This window comes from Xylocopa sonorina, chromosome 4 (assembly GCF_050948175.1).
Source record: "Xylocopa sonorina isolate GNS202 chromosome 4, iyXylSono1_principal, whole genome shotgun sequence".
Classification (NCBI taxonomy): domain Eukaryota; kingdom Metazoa; phylum Arthropoda; class Insecta; order Hymenoptera; family Apidae; genus Xylocopa; species Xylocopa sonorina.
Window position 1 is genome coordinate 5597493 of NC_135196.1, and position 20414 is coordinate 5617906.

At 47.8% G+C, this 20414-nt stretch overlaps 1 protein-coding gene across 3 annotated transcripts in view; it reads left to right on the forward strand.

The window, feature by feature from the left end:
* Window positions 1-20414, forward strand: part of Tfap-2 (transcription factor AP-2) — a 215029-nt gene that overhangs the window by 109968 nt on the left and 84647 nt on the right. For 2 of the 3 annotated variants that reach the window (XM_076894349.1, XM_076894350.1), the window contains exon 1: window positions 14570-15012. The exons of the other annotated variant lie outside the window; for it this stretch is intronic. In XM_076894349.1, the coding sequence (XP_076750464.1) occupies window positions 14734-15012 (279 nt within the window). In that variant the 5' untranslated portion in view covers window positions 14570-14733. Of the gene's footprint in view, window positions 1-14569; window positions 15013-20414 lie in introns of those variants that run through there. 3 annotated transcript variants of the gene reach the window in all.

Genomic DNA, 20414 nt, shown 5'->3' on the forward strand with positions numbered 1-20414 from the left:
AAAGTCTAACGCTGCTCGAACCCGTTTGCCCTAGATAGCGCAGGAGATGCCCGCGTCCGCCTCGCATCGCGCACACGAACGCGCGCGCGCGCGCGCGAGCGCTCGACGCGGACACGTCGGCATGATCGGCCGCGCGTACGCACGCGTTATGAACGAAGGAACAAGGTGCGTTGGTCACTGGGGCGTTGACCTGGCTGGACCAAAGGAGCGCGAGCGGAATCTCGCCTCCGCCGGAGGATGAGAGGTGAAAGAGTCCGTTTTTTCGAATTATTCCTCCTCTCCGCCCCTCTCCGTTCTCTGGCCGTCCTCGCCGCCGCCTCAGCTCTTTTCTTCTACCGGCCATTTAAACCGATATATAGCATAATTAAAGCTTGGCGTTTCTACTTCCGCCATGTCTCTTCTCTCGTGTAACGCCGGATTAAACGCTCGACGTGTCTTGAACGTGTAAGTGCAATTTTTTTTTTTACTAGATCGCGAGAAGTTAATTGCGAGTCAAGTGTTTACGCAAAGAAGCGTGGAAATTTAATTTAACAGTGGAATCAGGATGATTGTATGTTTGTATTGGTGTGTGTGTGTGTTAAGGAAAAGATAAAACGAATGCTTTTTTCGTTAGAGTAAAATGGAGATTCCGGTAATCGAAGGATAATGCATTACATTATCACGTTTGTTTTGGGCAGAGAAAAAAGGTCTTAAGCGTTACGTTTCACGACAGCTTCCGATAGTTTAGGCTCGATTAGCACTCAATTTATTAGACGACTTTCGAAGACAGTTTGCCGCGTCAATTCTCGAAATGTTAAGTTTACAGGTTTCTCTTGACTCTGCCAGTATTCCACGTATCACCTGCCAGGGGGCCCACGGAACTCGTTAGTGCGGGTTACAGCTGTTAATGTCTAATTTGCACCGAATTAGAATTAAGAACGGCCGAGAATTTCTTAAATACACAATTTTTGAAACGAAGCGACAAGCCTGCTCGCCTCCCTCGTTTGGTCTTCCACACTTCGAACAACGAAACCGTCCAAGTTAAACATCGTTCTGTGATCCTTCCTCGTTCGAATCCGAATTTTACGCTACTTTTTATACGACGAAGTAACTACTTTAACTGCTGCTCGATTTCGCATCGTTTTAACTCGTTTAACTCTGGCTGATAAGCCAGAATTCTGAATTTCTAAATTTTCCAGCTTTCCAATGAAAAAAATTTCATATTCGCGCGAAACTTTTCTAGCGAGACTAAAAATCCTCCGTTTCTACGAACATTTAAATATCGAAATGAAATGTTCGCGTGTGCAAGAACTTCTCAAACGAGCAACCATTCGATGGTTCCAAGTGAAATTCATCTTTTCGTTTTCTCATTTAATTTCTCCCCCTGTAAAATTACGTACAACCAAAAATTCCTTAACAACGTGGCTATTCTCAGATAGCAAATGGTTCGTTTGATTACATCGCGTGCTCAGCTCGTAACATGCAGGATAGATTCGATAATCGTCCAGTTCTCCGCTGGCGTCCGTGGATTCACCTTAAAAGGCGGCGAACGGTTCCATCCGCGCGCGCGTTCCACGCGGCGTCCCTTCGAGAGGCATCGTCGACGGACCCGTCGTTGACCCAATTCAACGCGGACAATTTCGAGTCGCACAATCGGCTGCTTAATGAACTTTTAAAAGCCGTCTATTACGTTCCACTATAATCAGGCATCGGCTTGGTACGCCTTAACGCTTTTTCGATCCGGCTCGAGAGGTAGTAATTACGTCATCTGGAGCTCTCGATGACGATTATGATGTTCCGGTAACGTTACGAGGGCAAACGTTGCTCTCGCGGTCGGGTCTTCGTTCTCGAGGTCACTCGTGGATCGAAAACTCTTCGACAGAGACGTCCTTGCGAGGCGAAACGAAGGAGGGAGCAGAAAGAACTGTCGAAGAAGAGAGAGAGAGAGAGAAGAAAGAATCGTGGGGAAGAAGAGGAGGACGGGAAATGGAGGGAGCCCAGGGGTGGAAACGAGATGGAACCGTTCGTGGTGTGCTCGTCTCGTTTACCTGCTCCTACGCTTTTTGTTCGACGCCGTTTAATTTCGTGCCGTTCTCGATCGAGCTTCCTCCGGTGAAAACGGTTCTTATCGATTAATTAAAAGGTTAACAGCCTCGTGCTACGATCAGACGATTTTCGAGCAATTTCGCGATTATTCGAGAGCCCTGTTTTTAACTTCACTGCGCACCTGCCATTTGATTATCTTCTTTTTTGGAGAAATATATGTATAGTCTTTATTGTTACATTTAATACATTTGAGACCATCGCATAGAAGGTGTTACATTAGTTTGCAAACAAATTACTTTTCTATTCAAAGCATTTTCTTTTTATTTCTTTTTTAAACGCTTATCCATTCAATTCAAACATACATTTTTTTAATTATAATATTAGTAATCTCGTCAGAGTCGTAGCTTGAACCATCGAAAGACTGCACGACTCGCACATGCTGGCACATGGATTCTCGAACACGTTTCCTTGCGGGCCTCTCTATTTCGTTTGCGATGAACAACAGCGATAATAAAGTGTCTTGGACTGCAACATTGTGAGGAGACCGTGTTGTTCCCGTCTCGGAAGAGGCTCCTCGATTCTTCCACGGGGTTATTCACGCGGGATTACGTTATGAAGGATCAATGCAACTCGCGAGTCCTTTGATGCGCCAGCGTCGTTCGTTTCGTCGCGCGAGAACGGTACAAATGGCGCGATTGTTGAATTTGTCAAGAGGTTACCTGTCCGCGTTTCAATGCGCTCCTCTCCGCGAAGGATGATCGTTGACTCGATATTAGGCTCGACTGGTATAATTCGTTTCTTCCTCGTGTTGATCGGTTGATCTTGCGAAAGCGAGTCCCTATTCGTTAACTGCTGCCTCGTTTCTAGTCTGACACAATCTTTAAAGTTTACAGGATGTTTTTCAGAGGCTTCGACATTTTAATATACGAAGACGATAATAATAAATCATCGAACTATAAAATGGTGACTGCAGAGAGAAAAATTGTCAATCGTATTGCTGTAGTGTTAATGTAAATATGCGTGAAATACTAAGAGAAAACACGATGCAGTATCTTCTTTTACCAGAGAATAGATCACGCAATTGATCCACGTTAGTTCAAAAGCAATTCCACTTTATTCCGCTGCGAGTAGTCAATGAAAAACCACCACCAAACGGTAGAACCGCGTGAAACCACGATTCCACCACCAACAGTCGCAACCACTCCCAACAATCGGCCATCAAACATCGAGCGACACTCCCATGAGCCGCTGCTCAGTGGTACGGCCATTAAGAAGTCTCGCCGTTTTTCTTTTCTCGCCACGGTCCTTCGTACTTTTCCGCTCGCGCGCGTTTCATTAAAGCGCGCCACGAGTAAAACGGCCGGCCGTTAATAAAGAAACGGCTGTTGAAACAGAAAGCGTCGACGGACAGAGATATCGAGGGGGCCCCGCATTATCGCGTTTTACGGCCGTGTAAATTGCCGGGCCGCTAACGTACGCCCGCCGTTGACTGAAAAACGCTCGCTCGCTCGCGAGAGAGAGAGAGAGAGAGAGAGAGAGAGAGAGAGGGAGAGAGAAAAAAAGAAAAAAAATCGAGGGGAACCGCGTCGACGCGCTTTCTTCGCGTTCTCCCTGGGCCCGTTTCTGGACCGTCGAGGCCGCGACAATGCCCCAGCTGACCGATCCGCGGGACAAGCGACTCGGATTACGTGGCTTCGACGTGTTCACTCTCGATGGCTGCGCGAACTAGAGCGTAGCGGCGGCCGCGAATTTCGCGGTCGCGACGCGCCTTACGCTCGTCGTTTCGACGCTCGCGCAACCCCTAATCTCGGGGTGGCGCGCGTACTTCGAACATCCAAAGCCTCCTGCGTTTCGTGCAAACGACAGACAACAATACACTCACGAATCTCTTAATTCAAGCATTAAACGATCGTTCTAGAAAGTTTTAACAAGAAGAGTTACACTGAAACTTCTGGTAGCGACTGGAGAACATTCTGAAACACTGTCTGAGTGAAATAGTCGTACCTTATCGAGCATCCATAGGTGCAGAAAATCAGCATCGTAAAACCTCCTGCGTTTCGTACAAACGACAGACAACAATACACTCACGAATCTCTTAATTCAAGCATTAAACGATCGTTCTAGAAAGTTTTAACAACAAGAGTTACACTGAAACTTCTGGTAGCGACTGGAGAACATTCTGAAACACTGTCTGAGTGAAATAGTCGTATCTTATCGAGCATCCATAGGTGCAGAAAATCAGCATCGATCGAAAGAATGGATGTTCCTTCGGCTACGAGAGAGATGGAGAGTCCAGGGATGAATACGATATCGTGGCAACGAGATTCTGATCGATTCTGGTGTATCCACCTACCTCTCGATCGCGAAACCGCAAGAGAGCCTGCCTGAGTCGGAATGGGCTCGAGTGGATCGCTGTGTGCCCTAATGGCCAAGTGGAATCGAACGCGTCTCGCTTTTTCTTTTTAATCCAACCTGGCGTAGGTCCTTCTTTCATCCAGGACTTCGTCGTCGTATCGATGCACCGCGAAGATCGTCTCGCGATTACACTTGGTAAAATAAAGGCTGGGGTGAGGGTAACGTATGTATTTACGATTCGCGAGCGGAATGAGCGTTCCTGGAGCAGAGGAAGAGATTGGATACGCGAGAGACGGAGTCGTGTGGGTTTTCTCTCCGCGATTTGAAAATGTTTTCGCTGATTTTTCGAGCGGTCGATTTTTCTTCCAGTTTATTTGCGTACTCGTTACGCTGGCTTCCTCTCCTTTCTCCTTCACCTTTCTCGTAGTCGCGAAATGTATCAGACGCGGCTCTGTTTACGGAAGATTTTAACACGATCGCTTTCCAAGTGTATCTCGCGATATATTTGCGCGCCTCGCGAAGAAAGGATGATAATGAACGACACCTACGAGCGACGGTTGCAGCCTCGTTCGAGGCATGCGTACGCTACGAAGATCGTAAAGCAACGCCTCGATAATTTATTAGTTGATTGCTCAGGTGTGCAAATGACGAATCGTTATGAACTGTCATCGAATTGTTTATGCCTCGTCGAAGAGGCGACAGCCGCGTTACATCTCTATTCATACATTATTCCTATTGAACAAGAGGACGTCGCACTCGCTTTTGCTAGAGAACTTTGTTCTCCTTATTTCTCAGAAAAATCTTGCTTAAGTAATAAAAGAACTAATTCAAAAACAAAATCAATTATTCCCACTTAATAGTAAAAAAAAAAGAAATAAAATAAGAGTAACAAGTACTTTCTTTATTCGCGAACGAAATCGAATTAGTTATCAAATTAACGATTACGCGCAAGCTGATGGTAAATTTCCATAGGAATCCCTGAAGCGAAGCAGACTGGGAACGACGCGCCGAAAGAAGGTGTAGAATTTCTCTGTAGATGGTGGAAATCGGTAAAAAAGAGGGCAGGTACGTGAGAGGCAGCGCGAGAGCGATGAGTTGGAGGGAAATCGGCTGCCCATAGGCTGGATTCCGCAAGAATCGTGGGCTGCATTAGACGCGGCTAAGCGCAATTCGAGTCTAATCGCGTGCTCGAAGACGTGATTGTAATAACAAATCTCGGCTAGACCACGCCTGTTTACCATTATCATTGGCCGGGGCTGCGGATAAGAAGCGAGACGGCAATGGTCGGTGCCCAGGCGGTCGTGATCGCGATCCTAACGTCCGATCCCCAGCGACACGCAATTGGCAACGTGATTTTCTGGTAATCGGCCCCTCGCGTTTATTCCACGGCCTTTTTATCGCTGTTAAATTGTTCCCGGTTAACTCGCCCGACGGTCCGATCGATCGTAAGTACGAACGTTTACGAAATTTAATAACTTAATGGGGAGAAAGATAATGCCTGAAAAGCGGCGAACGATTCGGTACGAATTGAAAGACGCAGTGAAAGTTCCATTTTTTTTTTTCTGCGTCAATGAATTATGGTTTACGTAAGTATTTAGAAACATTTTAATGAATATCGCTTCTTCTACTTCAAATGAAAATCTCATTCCACCAAATTTGACATGAATTGATTGCACATCTCCATGATATTCCTAGATAAATTACGCATTGATGGCAACGTTACGAATTTCGTCGCGAAAGGGTTGTCGAACGATCGCGAGGTGACGCGAAACGAACTCAAATTGTCGCAACCTCGCGTCAATTTTTCACGCGACGCAGAAAATCGCAAGACGTCAGGCAGCGCGAGTTACGTCGACGAGAGACGCAAACGACGAGGCCGCTTGCGAGAAAATCGAGCGGAGATAAGCGGGCACAGGTAGGCGAGGGGCAGGGGACGGGTAGGTCGTGCCATTTGTACAGCAATATATTATCCGAGCCCGGTATTACGTCGTATCGTGCAGGTTGGATGGCCTTTACCATCAGGGACATTGTGCGGCTCCCATACGTGGCCACATATTGTGCGACACGGCCGCCGCTATCTGCATCCGGCAGAGACACCCTTACAAGAGGACGTGAAAATATGCTCAAAGATTTCTCCGGGGAACGTCAATGCGCCCCTCACCCAACGAAAGACGTATTCACCATTATCGAGCAATCCGCCTCTAATCTGGAAAACATATCTCGCCGCTGTTCGAGGATCGTTCGCCACGCGAATACGTGCACCAGCGTGGGGTGAATCCTCGCGTCCATCGCTGTCCTGTTTGGAGCACTCTTCCTTTTTAGGGTTGAAGCGTGGTGATCTCGCAATAGGCTACTCGAGATTTTCACGTTACACGTCCCACTTGGGGGACGAGAAAAAGAGTGAGAGTATCATTTTTACATTTTCAGATTTGTATTTCTGGTTTTCTTTTCTGTGAGAAAAGGATCTGTTCGTCCTCGATACTCTTCAAATACAGAAAAAAAGAAATATATTGTAATATAGAAAATATGAGCTAGAGACAATTCATACTCACGATCAGTTCTTCGAATAAAATTTAAATTAGCTGGTTAAATTGGAATCAGGTCGTAGTTCCATAGATCAACTTCCTCGTTACACAAACGTGCGATTTACAGATCGCGCTGCAACCAGTTGTTAAAGAATCGTCAAAGAGAGAACAACGCGTTATCCGCTCGCTCGCGTACTCGCGCGAAAGGCTTTTGGAAATTTCGAGGCGCGCGCCGCGAGCTCACCGCTGGCGATTCCCAGACGCCGTGAACTTTACGCGGTCGTATATCTCGTTTATAGAGCACACCCGTTGGACAATTCTATTTTTATTTCAGCCAACACATTGTAAATCACGCGGAAACACACAGCCGTTCCACTTTCATAGAAGCGTGCGTACCGACTGCGTTGGCTCTCCTCGAAATGCCCGCCGCTTACGTCACGATATATCGAGCACCGTTCTTGTAACAGGGCCGCGACGTATCTCCCCTTGTATCCCGACACGGGCGAATGCGTCGAACGAGTTCGTTAACCATTCCACTTTTTTTGCTCGCGCCTTCCCCGCGCGTCGCCCCTTTTTCTTACCATTGGACACGGATCCACGCTGTTTTCGGCAGTGATCTCATAATTACGCACGTGGGTGACTTTCTCTCGTCGATCGAGCGACGCCTGCTCGCTATGGTACTCCCTTGTCGTTTAAACAACGTGGAAATAGCGTTAGTCTCGCTCTATGGACGTGAGACCAGATTTTCCTACGATACCCTCGAGTTTCGTTTAATCCATTTAATTCGAGAAGCAAGCCTTGATCACCGTCTCGAATCACCGTCGAAAGCTCTGAACGCGATGGGCTAATACACGTGGTTGTTTCGTTCAACTTCCAATGCTGCAAGATAATTATTTAATGACAGAGTTACAGGATAGAATATTTCTTTTCATTACTTGCTACCATGAATTTTGTACGGGTCTGGTAAACAGGCGCAGTTACGGGAGAAATTTTTCCAAAACGATCGATTCAACGGACTTGTAATTACATAGAATATAATTGTATAATTATATGGGATACAGCTGGGAGCTAGTAATAACGCGAGTGTCGACTCTTTTTCTACGACATAATCTCTATACTGTTATAGAGGAATATTAAATGTTGTGAAGCATTTAATTGCGAGCGAAACAACGCGACCATTTTTATTACCATTGTATACTTTACACGCGTAACGATAGACGAACGTGTCGCACATCTCGTTCCATCGAGCTCGTCGAACTCGTTCGTGACCGTTTCGCAGCCGAAGAGAATTAAAAACGCGATCCCTCGAAGGGTGGAAGGGGGTGCGTTTCGTATGCAACGAAATCGCTTAAACGATTCGATTGGACGCGGATAAGAGGAAAAAAAAGGTAAAAGGGAGTCGTAGGAAGCGAGATCGGAATACCATACGCTGAGGCTGGACAGGTGCGCGTAAAACGGAGGGTGGAAGGGGAAAAAAGAGGTGATCCGTCTTGGTATGCCGGAGGGTCCAGCCTCCTCTGGAAGCTTCAGTTCCAAGGTCCGCTGTTGCCAGTTGCTATTCATCTGACCCGAATACTTCCACTGGCTAAAGCTTGACATCGATCCCTGTGACGTCGAGGAACGCGCTTCGCGAAGGGGTGGACCGTGTCCTCAAGCTCCAACGAAACTAAAATAGAGGGGGTGGATTAAGGATTCGACTCTCTGCGAGAGCTGCTGCGCGTTTTAATTACGTGTGCAAGACTAAGCTTCGAATTTACGATTTCAGGGATACCGATCTGAAAAAATGGGATAATAAAACGCTCGAATCACGTGCGAGTTGAATTAGAAATCGCGCGGAGAACCGAAATTGATAATATACACGATTGTATCTGAAACTGATTATTAGTCGTGACGAAGGCAGCCCTCCCAGTTAAACGGATTTCGACATTTCTCCCGGATAATCAATAATTTTTCGCAACCGATCGCAATCTAATGTCTAGGTCCTATTTCACAGTTGCGACTAGTCGCGCGCGACCGCTGCTCTCGCGCGAATATTAAATCGTGGCGCTGAACATGAGGTAATACAAGAGCATGCGCTCTAAGCAAGTTTATTGCAGTTTAAATTATATAACGTCGCTAACCGTTCCAGTAAGACATTCTTTCTTAATGAGCCTCTTATTTCACGTTCGCCGTTGCTCATATTTGGGTTAACGTATGGAGGAATTTTCTCCTGTACGCGATCCTGTCACAGGACGCCGACATTTTTTTTCCCCGCCTCCCCTCTACCATTGCGCGTACACGTTAATCATAAAAATATCGAGCACAATCCTCTAATTGTCGCAATTATAAGAACAACATTTTATAAAAACAATTTTATAAAAATAAAAATATTAATCCAAGTTAAAAGTTGAAATTGTTTTGGCAAATAAAATAAGAGATTACTGATAATAAATTAATATGAACATTATGCGGCATTTGCTAGCTATTATTAAGTAGAATGTGTCCGTACGTACACTGTTTTCAAGTAGAATGCGTCTACGATCATGAATAATTAATTGTTCGCCCATCGAAGGCACGTTCCCTCTAATACCAGTACATTACAATATAATAGAATAGACGTTTCACATTTTTTTACGCGACAGTGGGACAACGAAGACATTGCAATTATTTATATTTTATAATCTTGGCTGATAATCAGAGTCCTCGGGTACCCCCTGATCGAGGCACTGTAAAATGAGATGCGCGTCGTTACACGACCAGAAGGATTATGTTAATTTCGCGTAGCATTTAATTTGAAACGTGTTTGTTCGTGCTAAGATAAACCGGTCGATCTGGTGGCGACACCACTGTAATTACGTACCGGCGATTCCTGGGATTACGCTGGGAATCCTGCGAGACGAAAACCGTGGAACGACCGCGCGTCAGTTTCTTTTCAGCGCGGCCGTATTTCATACCGCTTCGATAACTCGCGATACAGCGGTTAAATCTTTACGATCCCCCAGCTGAATATTAATAAAACAAATTCGAGCGTTTCATTAGAGTCTCGTAAACGAGCTCGAGCCGTCGAGACGCTGCTCGCATCGACGTTACCACCGTCGCTTCAATTAACCGAAAACCGTGCCTCGACGAGAACGAGATGTACACGGTGAAATCGTCGATTCGTCGAGCGGCCGCTAACACGCTCCGCGCGTCGTAAAACAGAGGAAGGCAGCGCGATGCTGCTCGCAAACTCTACTTATGGGATGCTAATTGGAAGTGCGGCCGCGATGGAAGACGGAGAAAGCGAGGGGTAGCAAACGGAGAAAGAACGGCGGACCGGTCCACGCGCGATTTACCAGCCGATCGGATCGTTTCGAGCGGTCAGAGGAACGCGGTTGGTAGCGATTTAAACTGACCACTCGGAGAGGAGGCTCGAGGTGTCGACGTCCGCTGACATAAGTGACTATGCGTTCGCGCGAATCGCTGGCACGCGATGCGAGACGGAGCCAACGATTTCGCGTGAACACCCGCGGTCGATCTCGACGATATCGACTTTGGTCACGTTCGACGTAACAGCGTGCAACAAAGTTTGGCGAGAATCGAAAAGAGCGACAAGCATCGATCCGGCTACTCGAGATTCGAGGCTGTTTATCGACAACGAGACGCTAAGATCTGAAAAACGAAGCCGTTCGCAGTAACCACTTTAACAAAGTGGTTGTTTTATATCAGCGAATTGCTGCGACGAGCGTGCAGTCCGTGGAATGCAGCGGTCTATGAATTACCAGACACGCAACATCATTAGTGTGTCACTTGACCCCTGAAGAAGGCAGTTACAATGCAGACGAAACGTCGAGCCACGCTTCCTCGTTGAAACGACTTATGCTCGAGAGCCTCGGGTAGTAACGACTGCATAGATCCAGACCGTGCGCACCCAAGATTCTGAGTGCATTCACAAGGCGTATCATCGCGAGCGAACAAAAATGCAGGTACCACTCTCGAGTACAAAATATCCCATTAAGATACCACAGCAACGTCGCGAAAAGGACATCGTCAATACAAAACCGTCGATTTTAGTCGATTCTCACGTATCTCAACAGCCCAACAGAGTTTCGATTTCCTCTAAATCCCGCTACCACAACTGCGAGATCGTCGAATAAAATCAGATCGTCCATCGCATCCAGGATACCACTCGTCAGTCACACTGGAAGATAAGACCGGTATCAGAGAAGAATCAAGCTCGAACCGATGCACAAAGACCAGGAACGCGAACTCGGAGTAATGTCTCTGAAGGAACCGGGTTGATTGAACAGAATCGTGATCGAGGCAAGAAGGACGGCTGAAAGGGCGTGTATCGAAGAAGCGAGCGAGACCGCGAACGCGTGCACGAAGCGAAGTGGGACTAGTAAATCGTAGTGCCAGGCGAGTCCCCGCTCCTCCCAGGTATCATCGATACGTCTCTCGTGCTCGAGAGACAGCAGCAGCAGCAGCAGAAGCAGCAGCAACAACGTAGACCAGGTAGACAAAGAGGCGACAAGCGGTCCACTCTCCGTGGTCCAACAGAGACAAGTTACCGTAGCCTGGCTGAGAAGGGGAATCAGAGTCCAAGCAAGACTGTGTCGCGGCGACAGAGAGAGCAGAGGCTCTCGAGAAGAGGCACGCGAGAGAGAAAGAAAGATAACCGGTGCACGGAGAGGACAGCTGGTATCGGCGACGACGTTCACTCGTGAAGGTGGACGATGCCGCGGTGATGGTGATACCGATGGCATCGTCCGTGGTAGCCGCGACGTTCGCGGTGGTGGTGGCCAAGCGGACCGGTGGTGGTCGAAGTGGGACCGACGGTAGTGGTGGTGGTGGCCGAAGCGGGCATATCGTGCGGGCCCAACACTTGCTCCCGACGCAGGAAAGAGATTTGCCCCCTCCTGCCGCGGGCGGCGCCACTCGAGGTGATCCTTTCCTCTTTTCGCCTCTAGGCCATTCTCGAGAGGCGCGCGCGGCTACGCGGTGTCGCACGATCGGTCCTCGTCGACCTTCGACCAATACGCGCGCTCCTACGTGCCTCTGTGCCGAGCTTTTCGCGGGCTGACGTTACCCGAAACCGCGAACCTGGTTCGCGAGCGAGGCGATCGACGTCGATCGGTATCGCGGCTCGAGTGTGTTCGCCCAGACCACCTGCCTGGTCTGCTCTCCGTCCTCCTGTGTACACCACGTGACACCGGCTACCACGTGACTGAGAACGAGACCGCGAATCTTTAACGCGTGGAACGTCAACATCCGTCGCACGGGCCCCGAGGGATCCGCCGTTTCGCTAGACGCTCTCTCTTTCCTGCCTGAGGATGACTCGACGCGCTGGACGTTGATCGACCTGTTGCGTAACAGACCGCGGGGACCGGCTCACGGTGTTTCCGTTGCGTGGACGTTGGATCGTGTCGGGTGTCGAGCGACCAACAGGAGACGCGTGTGTTGTTTGTTGTTGATATTTGCCATCGGTGCTCGTGGAGGCGCGGAGCTACGCGCGGACGTTGCAGTCGTTATCGATCAGTTTGACGATATCGAAAATTCGATCGGCAGAGAAATCGGCTGGGTGTATGAACGAATGGAAACAGTGTCGTCGATGATGGTGTCCATGTGACGAGGGAAAATGAGAGAATCGTGGCGATCGAGACTCGTTTGAATACGCGAAGTCGATGGTTTGTTCCAGGTGAAGAGGGAGCGGCGGTTACGCGTCCGATCGGTTGAAACGCAGGCTAGAAATGAACGAGCGCGATTCGTGGCGCGCGAGGTTTCGAGTCGTGATGCAGGCAGGAAGTGTGCGCGAATCGATCGGTGCAATCTCATTACCGGTAGCGGTCCGCGACTCGATTCCACGGTGAAATCGGGCCGTGGCCGAGCGGCCAGGCTGAACGCGAGAACTGGCGACCGGCAACGCGAGCGTACGTTGCGAACGAGCTCGCCACGTGACTGTTTGCGACTGGTTGGCGTTCTTTTTTTTTTTTTTGTATTCTCTTGCGTCGATTCCACGCGAAATCGTCGACTCGCGGTCTTTGTTTCTCGAGTGCGTTTCGATCGACCTGCGATCAGTTCAGTGCTCGACAAAGTAATGATAATGGTAAGGAGGAAGATTTCTGATCGCCGCTATGGGATCGCAACGTTTCCCGTAATCGCAGCAGACGATACGATGCTGATCGCGTCATTACGTCGGCCCGTGTAATTTGCGGGGATTTAATTACGCTGCGGTGGACGCGTTATTAAACTGGTCGACGGGAACCGGGCGAAAGAATTCTGGTTTCCTGCGTCATCGATCAGCGGAACCGGGTGGAAAGCCGGAGACTTTAATGCCCGCAGAGAAGCGCGCCTGCGGGATCGTTTTACGTCTGGTTTTAAAGCTGCGCTCTCTTGCTCGCGCACACGCGAGCCTCCCTGCCAGTCGCTTGTTGACTGAAAGTCGATCATTCTACTGGCGCCTCTCATTGTTCGCAAGATATCGCATCTCGTTGCACGATACGCAGAGACGAGCGCAACAGTGACTGTTTTACAAAATAGACAAACAGCAAAGTAACTCTGGAATTCTTCAATTGGAGAGATCGAATTCAAGCAAACACTGGCACGATCGATTTTACAAACGCTGCCCTCGTCAAGCGTTATCGAGCGCAATAACTACGAAGCAATTAATTGCGCTCGAACCAAGTGCAAGCGTTCTTTAAAGGCAATTCACCAATTAACAAACGAACGACTTCCTTCGAGCGTGCAACGATCGACTCGAGCATCCTGCAGCGATCGCTCACGATCAAAGTCTCGCGTTTCGCGCGCAGAAACGTTCGCCAGCAGGTGTTCTTACCATCGAGGCGAGCAGCGCGCACCGCACTCGAAGGAAAAAGAGGGTCACGCTCGTTTGGAAAATCGGATGCAACCGTGGCGTGGCTTCGCGTTTAGCGGCACCGTTATCGGGGGACAGGCGATTTATCAGGCCCCATTGTCTTCGAGTCGGACGGGCGCTGGCTAGCCAGCATTCGGGACCGTCACGAGCGTACGAATCCGTTGGCCGCGAATCTCGCGGGTCTAACGAACATCGAGCACGGCGAACTACGTCGAGGAAAGTGATTAATGAGAGGAAGTTCCAGCGGGCGAATATAAACGCTGATCGAATGTCAACGGTGGGGAAAACTGGGATTGGAAAGGAGAGTGATTAATAGAGAACCGCGAGCTGTAATCGTGCCGCGAAACGGAGCCGTGGGAGAACATTCTTCGATCGCCGTGATGACAACGCGATACCAAACTAAACTGATAAATCTTCGTTACTCTAAACAGATCCACCGTGAATCTCCTTGACTATTGAAACTATACAAAGTATCACGTTATCCAGAACCTCAGTGATACGTATCCCATCATAATTACTTTCAACAGCTTCCTCTATCGGAACCAACAACGTTCGTCACGAACTGAACACGCTACTAAACTTACTTTACAAACTATCGTTACGCAAGATTATAATAGACATCGACGTAAATCGTCTAATAACGATCCAGCGTTAATAGAGAAGAAAAAAAGCCTACATACTCAAAACAATACGAACGTGCAGTCATAGTCGCTTATAGCCTGCGAGTGTTCCTTCGCTACCTGGCAACGCGATAGTTATTCCCTTCATCGTTACCACTACAAACAGCCAGGCAACCAAAGTTGATAGAAAAGGGACCAGAGTATCGGAAGGAAGACTCTATGAACGTGGATCGGTACTCACTCGGAGAGCGGAGGTGCTTGGCTGCCACCTCTTGGGTGCCGACGCGTAGCGTCCCGTCGAAGACGAGGGCCGTGTGTCCGCGAATTCTGGTGATCGTGACCCAGGAGGCATCTGCGCGGGTAAAAGTGGCTCACCATGTCTGTGCTGGAGGCTGGTGAAGCCGACAGGACGGCCATGTCGCCGCTGGACGAAGTCGTGTCCCCGGCGAGCGTCGAGTCGGAACTGATGGTCACCGACATGTTGGACGAGCACGAGACCACGCTGAACGAGCACAGGGACGGCAAGCGGAAGAGAGACACTGACGGCGAGGAGCTCACGCCCAGGAAGCTGCCCTCGCTCACCAGGAACAACAACGACGTGGGCTTTGTCCTCGAGGAGACCACTGACGACGATCTCCACGAGGACAGGGATGACGTAAGTCTGACTCTTCATTTTCCGTTGGTCGAACCGTGGGAAGGTAACCGCGTGGTTCTGTCGTTCGTCGAAATTTATTTTCCAATTCTGAGCACGCTTGTCGCTTTCGATGGTCATCAGCTTTGATAATATCATTGGTAAAATGGGACTATCTTGTGTAATTGTGCTCCGTCGAGGATCGAATATGCTGGAAGGTATTGCACTTCGCGAGGATTGGACTTGGCGATCAGATTCGAGAAAGTTTCCCACTGAGTAGAGTCGATATGTTTAACCAGAAAATCGTTCCCATGAAAATGGAATCGAAGTTGAGACGGCGATAGGCGTTTAATAACAGGTTGGCGGCATTAATTGCGCGACGTTGATTCCCTCCCGCGCTGGGCACGTCGCGGAAATCGAACGTGCTCGATGGCCGCGATCAGGAAACTTGAGAATACACACCGCCGTGTCCGCCAGCGTTTCAGTGACATTTATCCTCCGTTAAAGCGCAGTCTATAACGCTCTTCGACGGACGGGTCTCAAACTACATTGCGTAGAAACTAAATTCTCACGTGGCAAGTGAAAGAGCGGCTGTCGGTCCAAGTGTCCGCCCACGCGTGGTTATACCTGTTCCACTGTCGTGAACGTATTCAACTCTGACATACGGCAACAAATCAGGTGTCTGGGGGCCCAGTACTATAATAAAACGAAGCTATTAGCGCGTCATCTTTACGGTCCAGGAAGCTCGATGCCCGGCCGCACCTTATTTAGATGGAGGATGGCGCCCTTTCGCGCGCACTCTCGATCCGAATCGGACGAGGCCAATCGTCAAAAGGCCCTTTCGAAATCCTCGTCTCGAAATCGTCGATACCTTGGACAGTTATGTAGCGGTTTGTATCCGCGATTCATTCGACGTTTAAATCGCGACGCACCCCCGCATAGAAACGATCACTCGTCAGAAATCAGAAATCTTCATTTTATGGCTCAAAAACTATTTTAATATCTTTTGAGTGGCGAACAGTTGATGCAATAAAATAATTAATAATTGTTTACTTATGACACTGATTTTAATCGAAGACATCGCGGAGGTGCTTTCGATTGGAAATCGTACGCTAAAATCGCAATGCACCCTCGCACAGAAACGATCACTCGTCAGAAATCATAAATCTTCATTTTATGGCTCAAAAACTATTTTAATATCTTTGGAGTGGCGAACAGTTGATGCAGTAAAATAATTAATAATTGTTTACTTATGACACTGATTTTAATCGAAGACATCGCGAAGAGGCTTTCGATTGGAAATCGTATTTTTCCAATTGTCGACGTTGTACACTTTCACGTTACCATCGTCGATAATTATGATAGTTTTGCAGGATTTATCGGACGTTATTAATGACACATCGCGGGATACGTTTAGATTAGAAATCATGGTTAGATCGCACGCATTTAATTCCATCGATTTTCATCGAATGATCGTCGAAACAGCCTTTCGATTGGAAATCGTACATCGGAGGTCTTTGATGTTGACCATATATTATCACATCGCTTCGTTTAAAAAATATAAGAAATACATTGGAGCAACACCCCGAACTGCAAATCATATTTCAATATCTTAACAAGAAATTTCCAACTGACGATAATAATCGCCACAGACAATTTCGTCGCGTAGACGCAGATGATAAAACGGTTGGCACGGAGACGAGCCCTTTTTGCGGGCCCGCGCCATTGGCTTGTTCAAAAACGGAACCTTGTTAGCATAAATTACCTCGTACTCCATAAACGCACGCGTAACCTCTGCACCGTGGGACGTACCCCAAAGCAGTTATCAAATTTGTTGCAGCGCATAACGAAGCTCGCGTCGTCGTTTATCGCGTCGTGCCGTAACGTTATAATTGCCGTCGTAAAGGGAACGCGAACGTCGCGCCCCTAAGTATCCGTTTAAGCACCGTTTCGCGAGGCTCTGTGATATCTAAAAACGGGACATTAAACGTAACATTCGTGCGTTTACTGCATCGACGGATCCACGAACAACGCCTACTCGCGTAATCTCTGCTGAAAAGGGGCGAACAAATTTGGCTCCCTTTAAAACCTCTCCTTTATCCCTTGCCGCTTCTCAAACGGAATTTATGTAATACTTGCCAAATTTCACGCTGCTCGTAAAACATTCGATTACCAGTTCCCTAACGGTTAGTGAATACGATTCGCGCGTGTTCTCGATCGGTTCTTATTTCGCGGAATCTTCGTCCATCGTCTTAGAATAGAATTATTATATAATCGCAGGAACAACGCGATAAAGTTTCATAATTACGATCGGCTCTTACGATCGATATGACTCGTAATTCCCCACCGTTTTAGCTTTTAGCCTGACAGAATCGATTTTATCTGTAGTATGATTTATGGCATCGAATACGTCATACTAGTTGCTTCTATTATTGATTTATCTTCGCGTGTGTAGCAATATTTTATGGGTACTAACGTTCAAATTTAACCAGAGTTTCTTTACTAATTTAACTATATTTTACAAAGTCCTGCAAAGTTCATACAGACTGATCTGCCATCAGTTCTATCATTCGTATCTAATCAGAAGCGAACACTCGACGAACTTCGATCACGATCTTCCTGAACACGAACAAGTCGCGGTAATATCGCCCGTTTCGTACGCATGATAAGATCATCAGACGCGAAGATCGCTGCACTTCCTAAAATACACTGTGGCTTCAGATTTAACCAAAGTGTCTTTACTAATTTAACTATATTTTACAAAGTCCTGCAAAGTTCATACAGACTGATCAGCCATCAGTTTTATCACTCGTATCTAATCAGAAGCGAACACTCGACGACCTTCGATCACGATCTTCCTGAACACGAACGACTCAAGGCAATATCGTCCGTTTCGTACGCACGATAAGATCATCGGACGATCGCTGCACTTCCTAAAATACACCATGGGCGCTAACGAGACCCGTTTCCGGGTGCCATTCGCGCGCGAGATACGCGAGCAGGGGTGCACGCTCCTCCTCGCCGCGGTCGCTCTTTACGATCGTTCGAGGAAGCGGCGTCCGTTCTCGAAAACGGGGACAGAGGCCAGCGCGGACGCGTAGGCAGGATTGTCGTAGGATTGAAGCGCGGTGCGCGAGGTCACGGAACGGGTTTCAGGAAAAATCTACGCGCGATCCTGAGATGCGACCACGCGTCCATCCTATATCACCGTACGTAGCCGCTGTCGGATGCCGATCTCCGCGGCGATTCGACGTCGAACGTCATTAGAGATTCCATTAACCGCGTTTCCCGCAGCTACGTGTCCGAGCGCGGCTAAATTCTCTCCCAGCGAGGTTTCTCTCAGCGATCGGTTAGTTTAAACGGGATACGCTGACGATTGTAGTCGCGGCTGGGTAGAATGTTTGGCAAATCGACGGAGAAAGTCCAAGGAATCGTTTAATCGAAGCTTGTCCGTTTAAATTTCGAGAACCTCGGTGGTCGTCGATGACTGATGAGATCGTATCAGGCGAGGTACGCCGCTCGATAGATCAACGCTGGTTAATTCAGAGCTGTGCGGAGCGTGTAACAGTGAGACGCGCGTATGCAAGTTGGTCGATTAACGCAGATTGTAGGTTAACTAGACGATACGTCCAGTATAAGTTGAATCATATTTGAATTACCGCTCCTAACTGGCAATCTCTCCGTGCGATTGTAACATACGAGCACCTGGTACGTGGTGCACGCGAGACATTATCATACGAATGATATCGAAATATTAAATTCGTAATTCGAAATAATAATTCCACCGTAACCAGCAACATTTTCAATATCTCATAGAAACTATTTCAACGAAGAGATAAGATAGAATATACATAACGAACAAGAAATTAAAACTAATCAGTCATATAAATTTCGCAAAACATCCTCTGTACATACATTAACAATTTATATTAAACATAAAAAGGAAAATCCACGCGTTAACCATTAAATGCATCGAACATCAATTACTAGAGGGACTTGTTTAATTCGCAACTAGAAAAATTCATCGTAAATCAATCGATACGAATGCTCGAGCCACTCGCAGAAAGGACTCGAGATTCTCGTTAACAGCGAGGTAACGGCTCGAAAGTGTCGATAGGCTAAATAAAGTAAGCAACTCGCGAACGCCTGAGGGTGGGTAGGTCTTCCCGGAAACGCAGGAGAGGGTGATAGGTGAATATCGTCCGCGATCGACTATTTATTTACACACAATCCTGAGAGACGCGTCGACGCGGTTATTCTGTTGCTCGCTGCCGGGCCAGCGGGACGCGTTCAAAACCCTGGCGTCGATTCCGCGATCCGTAGAATGGCGACGGGGATTCCATTGGTCGTATTTCGAGCGGCAGTAAAAATCGGTTGGACGCGGCTAGCGCGCGCGAATCGCTCGCTCCCGGTTTACCGTTCGCCGTTGGGCGCACGCGATCGCTACTTGCGAACCGTCCACCAGGAATTGTGCATACGTATATTGCGTCCGCGATTTAGCACCGCGGGAAACGGTGAACTTGTTTGCGCGTCGACGGCAGCGGCTTCAATGGCTGCAACGGTGGTGGTTTAGTGCTGCTGGGTGCGAGCCTCTCCGCTGAAATCGGAGAAGAGGACGCTGGAAAGGATGGCTGTGATTCGTAAGGATACATCTGCGTATTATACCAAACGCGTGTGGAGGAGATAGATTTCTTTTTCGATTGCACAGGATTTTAGCAAGATTTTAGAAAGAGAAGAGTCCTTTGGTATTTGATTGGTTTATAAGATATGAGAGGAATTATTATTTAGTTTCTTAACGTTTTAGAATATCTGTAGAATTATTTATATTTTGTATTAACATCATTGGAATTATGATTTATCCTGCTTTCTACAGGTGGAATGTCTAGTTTTACCCAATGGTTTAGTAACGTTATAAATTAAAATAGAAATTACTGCTACATAGTTTTATAGTAGTGTCATAAAGTGATTAAGTACTGTAGCTGTAAATAATTCAAAATCTGAGTTTATCACAGTTTAAAACTTTTCCAAGTTTAATCACAATGTTGCTGTATCGATAGTCGCAATGAAACGTCGATAAAATTGCGAGAACATCGGCAATGCGAGCGTAACTGCATTCGTTGTGCAAGAATGAGAGTCGCGCTTGAACGCGGGACAAAATCGTAGACGTACGCGGTCGAACGATCGAAGCAGTTTACGGGACGTAAAATTCAGAAACGTTTTAAGGAGTCACGATAAGGAGGCTGAGGCTTGAAAGATTCAATCTTCGTAAATCGTGTTTACTTGACACCAATGCGCCGTGGAACGTCGTAAATTCTCCGGAGAGACGATCGGTTTTTGTACCTGCGCGAGCCTCTTTCTCTGTTCATTAGCTTCGAGTCATCGGCTGATGTAATTGGCGTAACCAATTTTCAATGGAGCCTCGCCGC